Consider the following 18,378-nt stretch of genomic DNA (forward strand, 5'->3'; position numbering starts at 1 on the left):
TCTACTCCCCCTCATGCCAAATGAAACACAGGTGAAATTTGTTAGTCCATATAACACACAGGGAGGCTGCAGCACAACTTGGTAGCAGCCTTCTCCAAAACAACTGAAGTCAATGGGGACCTGTTCTTTAGAGTTCCAAAACAAAAACAGCCAATCGATCACACTGTGAATAGAAAGACCTATACACCATTATTTGTTGCAAATCAATCAGCTGTAGTTGAGATTTGCACTAAATGATGGTGTAAATATACTGTAGGTCTTTTTGGAACTCTGAAGAACTGGTCCCCACTGACTTCAGTTGTTTTGGAGAAGGCTGCTATGGAGTTGTGCTGCAGCCTCCCTGTGTGTTATATGGACAAACTTCACCTGTGTTTCAACTGGCATGAGGGGGAGGAGATGATGACAGAATTTTCATTTTTGGGTGAACTATTCCTTTAATGATTGTTCTTTTAAAAGTTGGACTTAAAAACAAACATTTTTCCATACTTTTTTTGTGGTTTTTGTGATTCATCAGACAGCTCATCAACATGAGTGAGAAGTGCTGGGGCATGAACTTGTTCGACTGAGGGGGAGGAGGCACGACGCGCCGTACACTTCACTGCCTCCAGACAAAATGTTGCGTGGTGCAGCTTTAAAGAAAGTCACCGTTCCCCCCCGCAGAATGCTCAGTCATTACTCAGGCTCTGAAGTGGCAGTTAAACGCCCCAAATGTAAAAATGTAAATGTAGCATGCCGTGTTTTTCATACAGGCCTACATGCTGTCAGAAGACCCGGTGTATTTTTTAATACATTAGGTCATGTAACAGCATAACTCCTGAGGTGAAAGACTGCATTTATATTTTCATAAACCATGCACTGTGCTAAAGAAAGAGAAGCACATGATTCATTTTAAGCCCTAAGCTGGATGACTATTACAGGACAATGTGGATTTGTCTGTGCATAGCATGTTGATCTTATCATTCATAAAATCATAGGCACTGCCCAGATGTGTGTGTGTATTAGTTCAGAGTCCAGAGTTTAACATCCTCCCAGGTAATGTAGCACCATGTCTGTGTGTGTGTCTCTGTGTGTGTTACGGATATACTGTATATACAGTTAGGCCCAGAAATATTTGGACAGTGACACAAGTTTTGTTATTTTAGCTGTTTACGAAAACATATTCAGGATACAGTTATATAATCAATATGGGCTTAAAGTGCAGACTCTCAGCTGTAATTTGAGAGTATTCACATCCAAATTGGAGGAAGGGTTTAGGAATTACAGCTCTTTAATATGTAGCCGCCTCTTTTTCAAGGGACCAAAAGTAATTGGACAATTGACTCAGAAGGCTGCATAGGCTCTTTCCAGGATCCTTTCCATGGTGAAGAAAAACCCCTTCACAACATCCACCCAAGTGAAGAACACTCTCCAGGAAGTAGGTGTATCAGTATCTAAGTCTACCATAAAGAGAAGACTTAATGAGAGTAAATACAGAGGGTTCACCACAAGGTGCAAACCATTAATCAGCCTCAAAAATAGAGAGGCCAGATTAGACTTTGCCAAAAAACATCTGAAGAAGCCAGCCCAGTTCTGGAACAGCACTCTTTGGACAGATGAGACTAAGATCAACCTGTACCAGAATGATGGGAAGAAGAAAGTATGGAGAAGAATTGGAACAGCTCATGATCCAAAGCACACCACATCTTCTGTAAAACATGGTGGAGGCAGTGTGATGGCATGGGCATGCATGGCTTCCAATGGCACTGGGTCACTAGTGTTTATTGATGATGTGACAGAAGACAGAAGCAGCCGGATGAATTCTGAAGTGTATAGGGATATACTTTCTGCTCAGATTCAGCCAAATGCAGCAAAGTTGATTGGACGGCGCTTCACAGTACAGATGGACAATGACCCAAAACATACTGCGAAAGCAACCCAGGAGTTTTTCAAGGCAAAGAAGTGGAACATTCTGCAATGGCCGAGTCAATCACCAGATCTCAACCCGATCGAGCATGCATTTCACTTGCTCAAGACAAAACTTAAGGCAGAAAGACCCACAAACAAGCAACAACTGAAGACAGCTGCAGTAAAGGCCTGGCAAAGCATCACAAAGGAGGAAACCCAGCGTTTGGTGATGTCCATGGGTTCCAGACTTCAGGCAGTCATTGCCTGCAAAGGATTCTCAACAAAGTATTAAAAATGAACATTTTACTTATGGTAATGTTAATTTGTCCAATTACTTTTGGTCCCTTGAAAAAGAGGCGGCTACATATTAAAGAGCTGTAATTCCTAAACCCTTCCTCCAATTTGGATGTGAATACTCTCAAATTACAGCTGAGAGTCTGCACTTTCAGCCCATATTGATTATATAACTGTATCCTGAATATGTTTTCGTAAACAGCTAAAATAACAAAACTTGTGTCACTGTCCAAATATTTCTGGGCCTAACTGTATCTGTGTGTGCGTATGTGTGTGTGTGTGTGTGTGTGTGTGTGTGTGTGTGTGTGTGTGTGTGTGTGTGTGTGTGTGTTGCGGCTCACCCGTGCGTCGTACTCCAGCACGAAGGGAGGGATGTCGATCTGCTCAGGCTTGATGCAGGTGAAGAGCTGCTGCAGGTTGTCCAGGTAGTGGACCTTGTCCTTCATCCCCGACACACTGAAGGTGGTGAAGAACCACGTCGAGACCTGGGGAGCGTGTGTGTGTGTGTGTGTGTGTGTGTGTGCAGGGGGCAGACAGAGTGAAAAACAAAGAGAGAGAACATGAGAAAGGAACACAATCAACAGTAATTAACAGTGTTTGATCTGATTACGTTGCCATGAATCCACTCTGGCCGTCATACACATAAATAAATTAATCATAAATTTCCACAGCAAACAACGGCAAAACTGTCATGGCGGCCTCCAGAACAATCAGTGTGATTGGCTGAGCTGTCAGCGCAGCGACACGCTTTATTAGATGAGATTATGATATGATCGCAGGATAGGATAAATAAGAACAGGATGTGTTTATTTCTGAGACACAAATCTTTCTACTGATGCCATTGGCTCGGTAGAATGTCAACAACAATTTCAAAATGTCATTACAAAGTGACAATAATATAATCTGGATGGAGAGCTTGTGAAACTGTGATGGGCAAGCATCTCATTTGTGATTACTACAGTAGAATAAAACTTTTTTTTCATTTCTTTCATTTTTCTGACCCACAATACGTATTGTCACATTTTTGATATATTGAATTTCGATATATTGCCCCATCCCTAGAATAGAATATAAATGGAGGAAGAAGAATGGAGGAAATTGGGGTTTTATAAATAAATCTGACTCGAGCGACAATTAAGCATAAATATATGAATGAAAATGTAATGAATGAAAAATAACACTGCTACTACTACCACTACTAACAATAATGCTGTTACTACCAAGGTTAATATCGTATTATCGTTAACGAAAACTAACGAAATAACGAAAACTAGGTGTGAAAAAACATTTTCGTTAACTGAAATAAAAATAAAAACGAGGCTTTACAAAAAACAATAACTAACTGAAACTGTATTGTGTGTTTACAAAACTAACTAAAATAAACTAAAATTATTAATTAATTATTAATTATTAGTTTTCGTCCTTGTCAATTTATTTCATACATAAGCCTAGTATTTTGAATTTTTGAATCTCGCCCCTGACAAATACCCCATATTACAAACAAACTAAAACTAACACTGAAACTAATAAAAACTAAACTAAAACTAAGCATTTTCAAAAAATAAAAACTAAACTAGCAAACCCGCTTTAAAAACGAATTAAAACTAAACTGAAATTGAAAACAAGTCAAAATGAAATAAAAATAAAAACTAATGAAAAATGCAAAACTATAATAACCTTGGTTACTACTACTACTGACAATAATACTGCTGCTACTACTACTGCCAGTGTTAGCGGCTTCATTCCCACTGTGCTAAAAAACACCGAACAATGTATCCAGTCCTGGGAGTGCACTTTGGATGAAAGTGTCCACCAAACAGCAAATGTGTAGAGCTGAGTCACTAAAATGATTATGTTTACAATGCAATTATGAGTCAGACGATGCAAAGTAGCAACTCACCTTCGAGCGAAACGTCGGGTGTACAAAGTAGAACGCCCTCAAGTTCTTTTTAAACCTGCAACAAGAAACAGAAGAAACAGAAGACCTCAGACAGAACACCTCACACCAAGACCATCACCAGAATAATGACTCAGTATTCCTTGAAGAAGACAAGAACAATCATGGGTCAAAATGAGAAATATGACAAGAATGAAGTGAGGAAGGGTTTTATAATTTAACAGAGCAGCCAAAATGTGTGTGAAATCTGCTGTGATCTGTCCCAAAGAACACAATGGCACACACACAATCAGCTCCAGTCCCATCCTACGGCATGGAAAGATTCACCATACACACACACACACACACACACACAAATGCAAACACCCTCCTTCCCCCCCAGGTCTTTTCTATGCTCATCCATCCTTTCACGCCTGTACAGTGGATGCAGACGGCCTAAGGACAATGTACTATAGGATTACAACTCATCTGAATTACTACACACAACATTATGCTTTATTTCATAGCCAGTGGAACCTGGCTAGCGTGAGAAATGAACTCCAGCCCGCAGCCAAAAGCTTGTTCATTTTAGTTGAGTCTAGTAAGTTTGTCTACCTAAAGTACTGAAAGTGGCTGGTAAACCAAAACGGCTAGTTTACTGCACTGCCTACCTGTCTGTTAGCAGATTTACCATTTCAGACTTTAAAGTGGTAATCCATGATATCCTTGTTTTCTTTATTTTGGCGACATCTTTGTTGCACATACAGTACTGTGCAAAAGTCTTAGGCACATGTAAAAGTAAAAAAAGTAAAGTGAAGATGCTTTCAAAAATAATTAAATGAAAAGTTTCTAAATATTAAAAAATGTACTATAAAGAGCAGTCTACTGACACACTAATGCAGGAAAAAGATGAATAAACATCTAAGAAACAATTTATATAAAGACTCTTGGGTGCCTAAGACTATTAGAATATTTTCATACAGTCATATAGTCATACTTTTTTTCTGTGCTATTCTCATTTTTAACTGCTAATAGCACTGCTTTTTTATGATTACTGACTATTTGGCTATTGCTTGTGTCTGTATATTGCACTGGATGCCACTTTACTGTGATTGTTTTATTGTTTTGTTTTTGTCCGTCTGCTATTTGCTGTTTCCAATGTACCAAGCTAAATTCCTCATATGTGCACATGTACCTCATTGCTGTGGTGTTTCTGCTGCACTTCCCAGAGATCACGTGCCGGTCAAACAGTGTTTCCAGCACTGTGACGTCTTTTTCTTCTCATTTAGAAACCAGAGGTAATCTAAACACTAATCAGGAATTGATCGCTTTAAAATATCAGCAATTACTTTCAAATTTCAGTGACTGGCTAGCTTTTCTAGACAGGTAATCTGTAATCTTGGCTCGGTTTGGCTGACCGCTTCATGGCAGGAGACCGCCTTGACAAAAAAAAAACCCCCGCTACAGTCACAACAGTTTGCATTTTTCACGCCGCACTCTCGCATAATGGCGGTCTGGCCCGGGAGGAGGAGGCTGCATCTGCTCATACAACACAACACAGTCGGCCAAGCGAGGGAGGAAATTGAGCCGACAAGTTGACTAACTCAGGAGAGAATTGGGAGTGCTGAAGCATAACGTGGGGCTGCTGCTCTGGTCCAGGTCCGGCCCAAGGACACACACACACACACACACGCACACACAAGATCATCAGCCTCCTGGAGAGAAGTCATCACCATCTCCCCACCAGACAGTTTTGGAAACTTTTTGTTTTCATGTTTGGCTGAAGTCTGCTGGAGAGATCGGCTGGCTCCAAAATGCATCTGCAGCAAATCAATAACGGTTCTGCTTGCTGCTCGATGGGTTGAGCATGGCACCAGCACTGCCTGGGTCGGCGGTTCAATTCCCTGTAGATTAACACCGTGCTACAAAGCCAAAGAGCACTAACCGTCTGAGAGAAATGACTTCAGAGTTTATCTCCCATCCTGATGAAAATGTTGTTGGTGCATAAGTAGAAAGCTCAGGCCCATCATTTAAAGCGATGCTGAACTTTGGCAGTACCTTCAGTTGTGTAGCTTCCTGGACATGATACAACCCCAAAATTAATTGTTTATCTCTCTACATTCACTGCCATTGTATGGAGGAACAGTCTGAAAATCACTCTTCTAGAACATAAAGGAACGCCAACAAAGCAGATTCTGACAATATATAAAAAAAACTAGTCATGCTGCTTACTTGTGTTTAAGTGAATCGCTTTCTTTGTGTTTTTTAAAGCTTTCAGTTTGAATAAGTGTAACACCGAAATCCGGTCAGAGGAAGCTGATAGAACAAAGAAAATAGTATGTTTATCAGTAATTGTAAATAGGCGGAAAAAAGTCAGAGACTCGTTTATCACATACTGGCAGAATCTGCTTTGTCAAAGTCCTGTCTCCTACCTTTTTTTGCATTTATGGGTATATCTTTTGTTTATATGGAATCTAAACCGTAGTCATAGTCTGTGAACTTTGAAAAACACAAAGTATTTCCTTCTGTTTGCCTTTGTAGGGCAGAATAGGTAGAGCAAGGCACTAACACTGCCAGGGTTAGTAGTTTGACTCATGGTACTATAAGGTAACCTGACAGATGGTTTGTTACACAGAACCATCTGGGAAGTCGTCCTTGGAAACTGTTTGGAAAAGGGCAGGCACTTTCAAAAAATACTTGGCAGGTGATCGGATGAACCATCTGTCTATCACCATCTATCACGGGCTAACTTCAACCAATCAGATCAACGAACCATATAAACAAACTCTTGCCGAAGCCGGTCGGGAGAAGAGAGGAAACATCTTTTCCATCCAGAAAAGCCTTCAGTGCCGTTCTTTGCTCTTCTTTCAATGAAGAAATACTCTCCAGTTCAGAAGTAACTGATGTTATAGCAGCATCTCCGCTAGCCTCTTTAGGAGCCGCCATTGTTGTGAACAAACAGTCACTTCTCGCTGTCCCCACACCTAAGCCACGCCCCCAGCTGCCCTCATAGGATGCTGATTGGTCCGAACCGCTGTGGTTCGGCCATAAACGCATCACTTGAAGCCTGGCAAGATGGATTCTCGCGTGATAAACTATAAGGTCCTTTAGGTGCAACTACCCACTGAATGGCTTGTGTTAAGAAAGAAAGAGGGAATGGAGAAAAAAAAAAAAAGATGACTGCTCTTCAAAACATGGAGAGCAACCAAGCCTGGGCTGAGAGAAGTGCAGAAAGGCTGCTTAGTGAGCAGCAACTCAGGAAAAGGGACAAATCGTCTGGAAACAGGTTCTGTGTTTTCCTATTCAAACTGTCCCCTACAGGCAGCTGGAGCAGAGTGTCTTGGTCAACAGGTTTAAAATCAATAAAGAAAAATCATCAAATTCAGCAAGAACAGTTGGTTCGTGGTTGCCGAACCCGTCCGAACTACTTCTACTATTAAGGAATTATGAGTCGAAGCATGAACGTTTGAAGAGAGTTCGAGGAATTTTAAATAGCGCTGACATTTCCAGGTAATTTGCATCACACCCTGCCTTACAGTTCCTCGTCATGACTCAGCTAAGTGTGATACAACGGTCGTGGCTGTTTTGTGACTGAATGGGGTTTCCCAGTCACGGTGAAAGGGGAAGCTGACTAGAGAAGTCCTCATTCATGTTCAAGGTTGAAAGCATTATGGCGGGTTAGTCTTTTTCGTTTGTTGTCTCGATTCATCACTGTGTAAACACAATAGCACATAACCGAGGGACAGTTTGAGAGCCGTTGAGTGACTAACAAATTAAGGCGGGGCAAAAAACAGTACAATTCCCTTTGCTAAATTTGCTTAAGTCTAGCGTAAAATATATTGACACAATCGCAGCTACAAGTGTTTGAATCCTGACTCGTGCTGTTGACTCTATTTGTCAATCTTAACAGAATTATCTGACACCAAAAAAAAAAAAAAACATAAGTTGTGAAGAAACTACTTGACCAAGCCATTCTCAAACCAATCTCAAAAGAAACTGACATCACGACTGTGTGGAGTTTCCCAGTGATGAGAGGCTCATTTGTCCTGGGGCGGTGGATGAAGCCACCAGTCCTACCAAAACAGAGAGAAAGTTCAGTAATCATTTCAGATAGGACAGAAGTCTAGTTGTACTCCGATGGCCCGGGTGAAAGTGGAAACAGTGGAAACGGTTCTGGTTTTCATCTGGAGGATGTGGCTCCTGCTCTGCTTGATGAAAACATTCGTCGATGCCGAACCTCACGGCACACAAAGTTAGGCTGGTATTGATACTGGCACCAACATCTGACTCCATGTGTGGGGTGTTTGATATGCTAATGCTGAGGTTTCAGTGACAAACTACCCTCCAGCGTGTTCACGATCCATGAATAAAAAACTGGCATTTTTTCCATGGTTGTGTCTTTATGCGTGGGACAGGCCTTACTCCAATATTTGTCAAACTTCTCAGAGTACAATCATTGATTGAGATCCGGGTCTGACTACTGATTGCAAGTGTGGGGGCGTTTGATATAGTAATGCTGACATCTCAGTGACGAACTGTCAGCCATATGTTCACCATCTCAAAATAGGAAAGATCATTTGACAAGGTTGTGTCTTCAGGTATGACACAGGCATTATTTCCCTGTATTTATCAAGCTTCTCAGAATAGGATTACTGATTTAGATCCAGGATTATATCTCAATTACAATGAATAAGAATGTCACAGTCTTCTTCATTGTGGGTTAATGTTTCTAGATCAACACTGCTTTTGTGAGAAACTCGATAGATCTGAGCCACTGAAGGCACATTCTCCAGCTGAAGTACTTTCATGGATGATTATAATGTCTAACAAGGAGTTTTCACAGTGATTACTGTGAAATAGCAGTAAAGCCATCCAGTGCTCGTTCAGAACAAGGATATGTTTGCAAAACTTTGTAGTCTCTGATTTAGGCTGAGTCACAGCCGATACATCACCCCCGACAACACGCTCCAGGTTTGAGCCTCCCGTTCCAAATATGGCCGCCAGATTTCCAAACCCTGCGCCGAAACAAAAGCGTTTCACAGCTCGTTTTGCTTTTCCAAAAGTCAAAACACTGTAACCTTGGCCGCGTCGCGCTGTAGCATAAACAATATGTTTGAAACGCAGTGCGCCTGCAGAAGACAGGATGGACGAGCGAGGGCCGCGTGAGGGCCAAATGAGGGCCAAGTGGGGGCCAAGCCTGACAGAAGATGTTGGCTGACTGTGTTCTGCAAATCCTCAAAAGCTCCATCTAACAGCAGAGGGTTACTGAGCTACAGATTTGACCAGGAAGAGGCATGATGAGGCATGCTCATGTTGCATTTTAAGGTTTGGTAACACATTGCACCTGGATAGACTTAGTGTCTTATTACCATGAAAACAGAAACAACAATGAAAAGTCCAGGGAGCTGTCAAAGCCTGTCAGGCTATTATTCCATTTGGAGGGATTTTCTATTGTATCTCCCTTTCTGTAAAACCTCATGCTCTATGTCTGATATGCAGATCTGGCTATTAAAGAGCGGAGACGTGGCCGGGCAGCGGGGCCAGCCAAACGTTAATTCTACCGCAAACCCAGAACACACAGCACAGAACATTAAAGCCGCTGGGTGCCCGCGGGTGGGTGGGAGGTTAAAGCAATAACAGCGTCACTGTTTTCTTATCCTCTCCCTGTGTGTGGTAGAGTGATGAGATTGGAAACAGGACGGTGAAAAACACAATGGGGAGAGGGGAAAATTAGAAAAACCAGAACTAATAGAAAAAGGTGTTTTGTAAGTTATGATTAGCCCGATACTTGACTTCAAAGTTAAAGACATGAAATACATATGAAGTGCTTTGATCCAAAAAATGAGATGAGGCAAATGTGAAAAATACTGGTACAAAATGGCTATTACCATGACATCAAAAGGATAACAACAAATATTATTAATGGCTATGTAATATTATCAAATAGTTTCTTATTAGTTTCCTAACCCCTTTTATACAAAGAATTCATTTTTTAGGATGCAGTCATTCTTTTTTAAAATACTGAGTGATGATTTTTCCCCCCCAAAATGGATACATTATAGGGTTCTGGATGGAAACTCATTCATTCATTCATTGTCTTTGTACGCTTATTCCTACTCAGGGTCATAGGGGGCTGGAGCCTATCCCAGCATGCACTGGGCACAGATTTTTGCATTTATCTGATAGAAACAGTAGAGAGAGACAGGAAAAATTGAGAGAGAGAGAGAGAAGGGGATGACATGTGACAAAGATCTGGATTTGAAACCACGTTGCAGTCAGACCCGTTCATTTGACTTTTTGACCCGCCCCCTCCCACAGAAAATCATTCAGATTGATAATCACTGGTTGAGTTAAAGGAACAGAGAGCGAGCGGAGGCAGACTGACTTGGAGTCGACGATGTCGTAGAGGTTCTTCAGGAAGTCGGAGTCCAGGTGGTTGTGCTCGCCGGTCAGAGTGTGGAAGTAAACCATCACATACTCCTTCACCGTGATGTGGTCCATCACATGGATGAAGTACAGCAGGGCCTGCACACACACACACACACACACACACAAAATGAGTGTACATACACACATGCGTGCACACATACAATACATGCACCACGGTTATTATAGCTTGGGATTTTTCAATAGCTTCTACTTTTATAATGTTTTCAATTTTTATCTCAATTTCAGTTTCGTTTTAGTTTTCACTATGGGTTTGGTAGTTTTAGTTTATTTCTTTATTTACAAATGTTCGGTTTTAGTTCCGTTTTTATTTAGTTCTAGTATCTAGTAGTTTTGGTAAATGGTTAGTGGTATTTTTAAAGGTAGAAGTTCAGAATAGATATTTGTATATATTTGTAACAGATATTTTGTCATAGAAACTTACATTAATTTTTCAATTAGCATTAAGTAAAAATAGCGAAAAAATCTCTCCCCAAAATTCATTATTTTCTCTGCCGTGCAGATACACATGAAACCGAAAAACATTGAATCTATATTTGCATAAACACACATGCATGCACACATTTGCACGCACACACACACACGGAGTATGTGCGTTCCCTGCACACACACACACACTCACTCAGACATAAACACACACAAAGGTGCATATGCACACACAGACACAGATACACACACACACACACGCTAACATGAGTGCACACACAAACATACATACACACACACAAAATGCATATGTACACAAACAACCACAAACACATAAATACGCATGAACACACATGAAAAGATGATGCTCTTTCTCTCTCACACACACACAAATATGCAAATATACATGGACAAATAGGTATACATGCACACATACAGACATACAAGCACGTGAACACACACACACACACACACACACACACACACACAGACAGAAGGTCAAAGCTGATTGGTTGAAACATTGTTAAAAGCCATTTACTTTGAAATTTAAATTGCGGTGTGATTCAGCCTGACTGTCTGTTACCTTCTCTATGTCGATGAGGGTCACTGGAATGTTCCGTCCAACCAGAACCATCACCGTCCTGCCGCACATGTCCACACCTGGAGACACACACACACACACACACACAGTATAAAAGGTCAAAATGTTACACACAGACACACACAGGGTCAGACTTCTCTCTCTCACTTACACACACAGAAACAGAACTGCTGAGAGTTGAACAACCAAAACTTTTATTAATTTTTAGTAAGTCTCCATCTTTGTCCCTCAGCCTCATCACTGTGGTGTTTCTGCACTGCACTTCCCACAGATCACCTGTCAATCAAACAGTGTGGGGGCGGAGCTTGGGTTTTCTGTTGCTGCAGTTTGAGTTTCTCTTTTCTCTCTCTGTTCAGTCATGGTGGCTGTCGCTGCTCATGCTAACTACCCACTTCTTCTTCTGCAATTTATTCCTCTATGTTTCCCACAATCAAACTTAAATAACTAACATCTGATGCCGCTGTCTATGCAATCCAGTGACTCTGCCCTCTCGTATACATTGACAAGACTCCTATTTCACACATGAATTTCAGAAAATAAGAGTATCATAATGCTGTAATGATGATAAATCTCACAGCATTCAAACAGCTGCGATGAACTCAGACTTTGGGTTAGTGAGCAGAACCCAAGAGGTGGTGATTTTGGTGATCCATCCCCTCAGATCTGTTGTGCCGCATGGCTTGAATGAGGAAGTGGAGGAAGAACCCGCACGCTAAATTGTGTTTTACAGCTTTCAATAGACAACGTTTTGATCAGTCAGATCTTCATCAGGTAATTTCCATGACCTGAGGAAGTCAATGATGATGATGATGAAGTCAGGTAATTTCCATGACCTGAGGAAGTCGATGATGATGATGAAGTCAGGTAATTTCCATGACCTGATGAAGATCTTTTTGATCTATTAAAAGTACAACACAGTTTTACACCTACCTAAACTGAATGTGTGTGTCTTTGAATGAGTAACTGGGCCAGACTTGCTTTCTGTGATGTTCTTGCGCAGATTGTGGTTTCCCCATGTCCCATAATGACTTTGCCCGCCCGAGGTTTCTTCCATTTTATCCTAATAAGGTTTTCTTTGACGTTTTTTCCTGGTATGCTTCGAGGGTCTAAGGCTGGTGGTGCCGGTGGGTTAGGTTGGTTGTGTGTAGATGTTTTCCCCAGAGCTCTGACCGCAACTGTTTCACAGAACAGAGGGGCTTTTTACCAGAGCTATCCAGGTGAGGCACTGGCCATCCACCGTAAACAGATTGCACCTCGCTCCGGCTGCTTTGGAAGTAGGAAGTAGGTAGCAGGAGTAGTAGTGTTATTTATTAGATTAAAACTCAGGGGAGCGGAGCCCTTGAAGAAGAACCCCCTGGTCTTGGCGTTCAACTCGTGCGCCTGGTCTGGCCTCCTTGTTCTCCACTCCACCCAAGCAATTATTATTGTTGTATTTTGATAGGGAACCTTGAGAAGAACCCCCTGGTCTGGGCGTTCAACTCGTATGGTCCAAATTAGTGTTCTTTTATTACCACTAAGGAGAGAAGAGAACTTTTGAGAAGAACCCCCCTGGTCTGGGCATTCAACTCGCGTGCTGGGTCTGGCCTCCTTGTTCTCCCCTGGAGGATAGGGAGGCTGCTAAGTCTTGCTAAAATCTGCTTTTGTGTGTCTCGTGCTTTATTCTGCTTCTTTATGTTTGTGTTACATCATTCTGTTCTGTGATTGATTGCTGATCAGTTAGATCTAGTTAGGCTCATTCGCTGTAAAGTCCTTTGACACATGCGTGTGATGAAGGGCTACAGCAATAAATTAACTTGAACTTTTGTGTATATTTCTTTAGTCACGGTCCATCTGTCTCCGGCTTTTTGTGATGGACTTGCACGTATTGCAGTTAGTTCACGCTTCATCTGTGCTGTATTTTCTGGTGGTATATTTCCATATTACCTGTCAGGATGCGTACTACACCACTCCCACACTTTCCTGTGTCTTAGGTGCGGCTCCTTCACTCTGTTTGCTCAGCCTGAAGTAGACTTCTGTGGTTGAAGCGTGTCACGTGATTTATTTGTGCCTTGAGGATTATTTATCTGAAGATGTACCACGTTTTACAAACCACTGAGTTGCAGTGTGTACGGTTACTTCAATGAAACCTTGTTTGCAACTTCATACCTTCTGTACTTTTTTTGCATAGTGATTCTATTTATTCCAAACAAACCGCTGTTGCTGCTGCCAGAAACATAAATGTGAACATGCAGATGTGATAAACGGCGCTCCACCTGGACTTCTCAAATTCTCACATCTCAAATCTCATATTACTAACATTCCTATGCAGCTCGAAGCTCATTTTGCTTCTCTGGCATCAGAGAAAGGAAGGACGTGAGAACATTACTTTGGCTCAAACTGAGAAGTGGTCAGTATCATGACAACTTAGCTAGTTTCATGTGCATCTTATGATCTAGGGCTGGGCGATAATTCAATATTATCGTTTAGCGTCTTTCAGTGGAATCATATCGTGATGATATGAAGATATTTTAATATCGTGACACACATTTCTGCTGTCTGAAGCGATGATGACAAGCACATTTTACTTAAAAACTGATAAAATGAGGTATGGTAGGAATATTATTTGAATATTTCTGTTTTGTTTGATGTCACATCTAACATTACCATTCGGTTCAATGAGATAAACATTAATTTGATTATTTAACGTGATTTTGCATACATGAACCATATCATGATATATATTGATATAGAGAAAAATCCTTATGATTATCATGATATTGATTTCAACCATATCGCTCAGCCCTATTATGATCTTTTGATTTTGCTGTTATTGTTTTTTGTGTTGTATGTCAAGTTATTGTGATTTTGTCTTTCATTGAGGGTCACAATGTATAAAAGTGCTTTCTTGTACTGTCAAATATACATTAATCGTTTTTTTAACCATGTATTTTCTACTTCCTAATTCAAATCAAATCACCTCACATTTGTGACCCATTAACCAATAACAACCCATTTAAACAACAAAATCTGTGTTAATTTGACTCTAACAGTGTTAAACAGTGCTAAAGTCTATCAGAGTCAATTTAACACGTTTAATTAGTTTTGAACTGCCGCTCCAGAGCTTTATCGGCTCTACGATTGGACAAACAACTCTCCAAGCAACACTATCAACTCAAAATCAACAATTTTGAATAGTGGGGAACATTTGCTGCATACATTCAGGCTCCAAACAATGAGCTTACTATAAAACAGCAAGTGTTTAACTTACACTATCTGATATCAAAATAAAAAAAGTAGTCTATCATCCTGAGATCCAGGTTTATGAAATAAATATTCTAACTGTTGTGTCGGGTCAGGACCCACCAGATGTTGACCTGTGACAAATGATATATTGGTAAATAAATAGTTGGGTAACCTTTGACCTCCAGTCTTAATCATCACATTACAAACAACCACCGATAGAAACTGAAATCATAACATTTTCATACTACTTACTATACTTTTTATTGATCCATATGATAAAGATTTCAATCAGCCTGAAGAAGGTGGGTAAACTGAATTTACCCTCCTGTCACCCATTCTGGGCCCCTGACCATAGTTTTAGTGAGTGACCATAGCATAGAGAAACCAGACTGTTAACAGGCCATGGGAAGTTTTCAGATGTCATTTTCAAATCTCAATCATAACAGAGCAGCTTGTTCAGACGGCAGAGGGGCCGCAAGTGTAACAACACTGCCTCCTACTGGTTATAGGAGTCAATGGCATCCTATAATAGAAGTAAGGGATGTAACTACAGTTCAGAGAGAGAGAGAGAGAGAGAGAGAGACAGAGACAGAGAGAGAGAGAGAGGTTACAAATTTAACATATTTTATGTATGTGTATGTATGTATATGTATGTATGTATGTATGTATGTATATATGTGTATATATGCGTATGTGTATGTATATATGTATACTAGTCAATGGCATTGACTAGTATGTCAATGGCATTGACTAGAGTCAATGGCATCCTGTAATAGAAGTAAGGGATGTAACTACAGTTCAGAGAGAGAGAGAGAGAGAGATGTTACAAATGTAACATATTTTATGCACGTGTATGTATGTATATGTTTGTATGTATATACGTGTATATATGTGTATGTATATATGTATATTACATATATAATTGTTTATTGTTCTGCTTTGGCAATAACGGTTGATTACCGTTCATGCCAATAAAGCTTATTTGAATTTGAAAATTTGAGAGGGAGAGAGAGAGAGGCAGAGAGAAAGAGAGAGAGAGAAAGAGGGAGAGAGAGAGAGGGAGGGAGAGACAGAGAGAGAGAGAGAGAGAGGGAGAGAGGGAGAGAGAGAGAGAGGGGCAGAAAGAGTGGGAGAGAGAGACAGAGAGAGAGAGAGAGAGCGAGAGAGCGAGAGAGAGAGGCCATTTTTAATCCTGCAAACAAATAATGAGAAAACGGATTACTGCCACCCCCCGATGCTGTGTTCAATGAGGTGAAAGAAAGAATTTACATCCATAAATTTACTTTTCTCTCTCTGTTCAGCCATGGTGGCTATCACTGCTCATGCTAACTACCCACTTCTTCTGCTGCAATTTATTCTTCTATGTTTCCCACAATCAAACTTAAATAACTAACATCTGATGCCGTTGTCTATGCAATCCAGTGACTCTGCCCTCTCATATACTGTACATTGGCAAGACTCCTATTTCACACATGAATTTCAGAAAAGAAGAGTATCATAATGCTGTAATGACGATAAATGTCACAGCATTCACACAGCTGCGATGAACTCAGATTTTGGGTTAGTGAGCAGGTAAAGCAGAAGCCAAGAGGTGGTGATTTTGGTGATCCGGAGAGAGAGGGAGAGAGAGAGAGAGAGAGAGAGAGGCCATTTTAAATCCTGCAAACAAATAATGAGAAAACAGATTACTGCCACCCCCTGATGCTGTGTTCAATGAGGTGAAAGAAAGAATTTACATCCATAAATTTACCAGGGACCATGGACGCCCCCCCCCCCGCACATCTCTCCCGCACACATAAACACTCACCGGTCTGATATAAGGCTTTGAGCGCAGCGATGTCTGACAGGTCCTCTGCTCTCGCTCGACACAACCAGCGACTATAACTGCAGGAGGGCAACAGAAAGAGAAAAAGGGGCCGTGATTTATGCTTCATGGCTGGAGGATACAGCGTCTATACTTCAGAGTTCTGGGGTCTCACTTCCTCTGGTGCTGCTTCTGCATGGCGGCCTCGGACATCTGGCCCTGCAGGATGAGTTTGCGCTGTTTGTCCACGTCGCCCTCCATCCGGGCGAAGGCGTGGTTCCCCACCTGGCCCAGGTCAGACTCCAGGCTGTCCTCCTCGGAGTCGTCTGGACACACGCACACACGCACACACACACACACACACACACGGAAGAGAAGTATTGTTTACTTGGTTCGTTTTAATCACGTACGCTCAACACACAAATTCTGACGAACTAAGACAGAGGTTCCTTACTAAGTAGATTGTGTTCTCATATGTGTGTGTGTGTGTGTGTGTGTGTGTGTGTGTGTGTGAGATCTAGGTCAAGACCTCAAATCAGAAGCCAGGCTCTAGTTGATGTGTGTTTCTGTGCGTGTATTTATCTACTACCATACATGTGTGATTCTGCTTGTCCGTGCCTACCTATCTACATCCATATGTGTGTGTGTGTGTGCGTCAGTGTTTATATTCGTCTGTTGTTATTGGGTTTGCTTGCTTTGGGAGGACAGCTCAAGGCCACAGCGGCCCCGTTTGAACCATCAGGACAGCAGACAGCAGATCAGTGGAAAACACGCAAACACGTTCAACGCAGAAAACACAAACACGCTAACATGTGGACGAAATGTTCAGTAACATTCCTCTTCACCCAAAAATAAAACTGTGCATGCAAGCGCTTAGGGTGGTAAACTAGAGTCATACAAACTAGAGTTGAACCAATATGGAGTTTGAAGGCCGATACTGACATTTTGGAGTTGAAGTTGCTGTTAATAGATGTTCAAATTTGATTTTCACGCCAAACAGTATTCAGTGTTTCCCCTAGAATTTTCCTCTTGTCAGGGTGGAAAAGCCTTTAGCTTTTAGCCCATGATGGGACACTAAAACTCTCCACTGAAACCTATACTAATGAAAACCTTTTAGGGTTAGCAGCTCTTTAAAGGCAGGTTTTTCATTGCAGGTTTTACAGACTGTTGAGTAAAATCCTATCTTCACCTCCAGCATATCGGCAGAGGACGACACTGACTGGCCGATATCCAATTTTTACTAAAAGGTCAATATCAGCACAATATATCAGCAAACTGAAATATCGGGCTAACCTGAATACAAAGCCGCAAGAACAAATTCACGGTTTTCGAGAAGACGAATGGACATCACTGACATGCTAACATCATGGGAGGAAAGAGAGGGATTATTTCCTTGCTGTCAAATGCAACCAAATTCCTGTTAAAGGAATAGTTCACCCAAAACTGAAAATTCTGTCATCATCTACTCACCCTCATGCCAAATGAAACACAGTTGTGCTGGCAGCCTCCCTGTGTGTTATATGGACAAACTTCACCTGTGTTTCAACTGGCATGAGGGGGAGGAGATGATGACAGAATTTTCATTTTTGGAACTATTACTTTTTTGAACTATTCCTTTAACAGGAAAGAAGGGGAAAACTGGAATCTGTGTTTGAGATGAACCAAAATTTGATGTCCAAAAAAAAACCCTGGAACCCCACAAAAAGACATGACAAGCCCCATATCTGAAGAGGCCAAAAGCATACGTATCCAACCAGACCGAACTGAAACATGAAAACCCCCCACCGCTCCCCACTGCGGCTCATGTCTGCAGATCTGAGGGCG

The 18,378-nt window shown here is 41.4% G+C and overlaps 1 protein-coding gene across 1 annotated transcript; it reads right to left on the bottom strand.

Annotated features, from left to right (window-relative positions):
• Nucleotides 1–2,512: 2,512 nt before the first annotated feature.
• Nucleotides 2,513–16,834, bottom strand: LOC139664687 (ganglioside-induced differentiation-associated protein 2; the record flags this gene model as incomplete). Its single annotated transcript, XM_071543612.1, has 6 exons — nt 16,730–16,834; nt 16,558–16,634; nt 11,511–11,587; nt 10,440–10,579; nt 4,079–4,133; nt 2,513–2,663 (listed from the first exon to the last, which is right to left on the bottom strand). Coding segments are annotated over exons 1-6 (586 nt in total), but the record flags the coding sequence as incomplete, so codon positions are not given.
• Between the last annotated feature and the right edge of the window lie 1,544 nt (nt 16,835–18,378).

The sequence above is a fragment of the Centroberyx affinis genome, unplaced genomic scaffold, assembly GCF_046629955.1.
Source record: "Centroberyx affinis isolate AG114_WGS23_722 - 3 ecotype Tasmania unplaced genomic scaffold, CSIRO-AGI_Caff_v1 ptg004357l_1, whole genome shotgun sequence".
Classification (NCBI taxonomy): Eukaryota; Metazoa; Chordata; class Actinopteri; order Beryciformes; family Berycidae; genus Centroberyx; species Centroberyx affinis.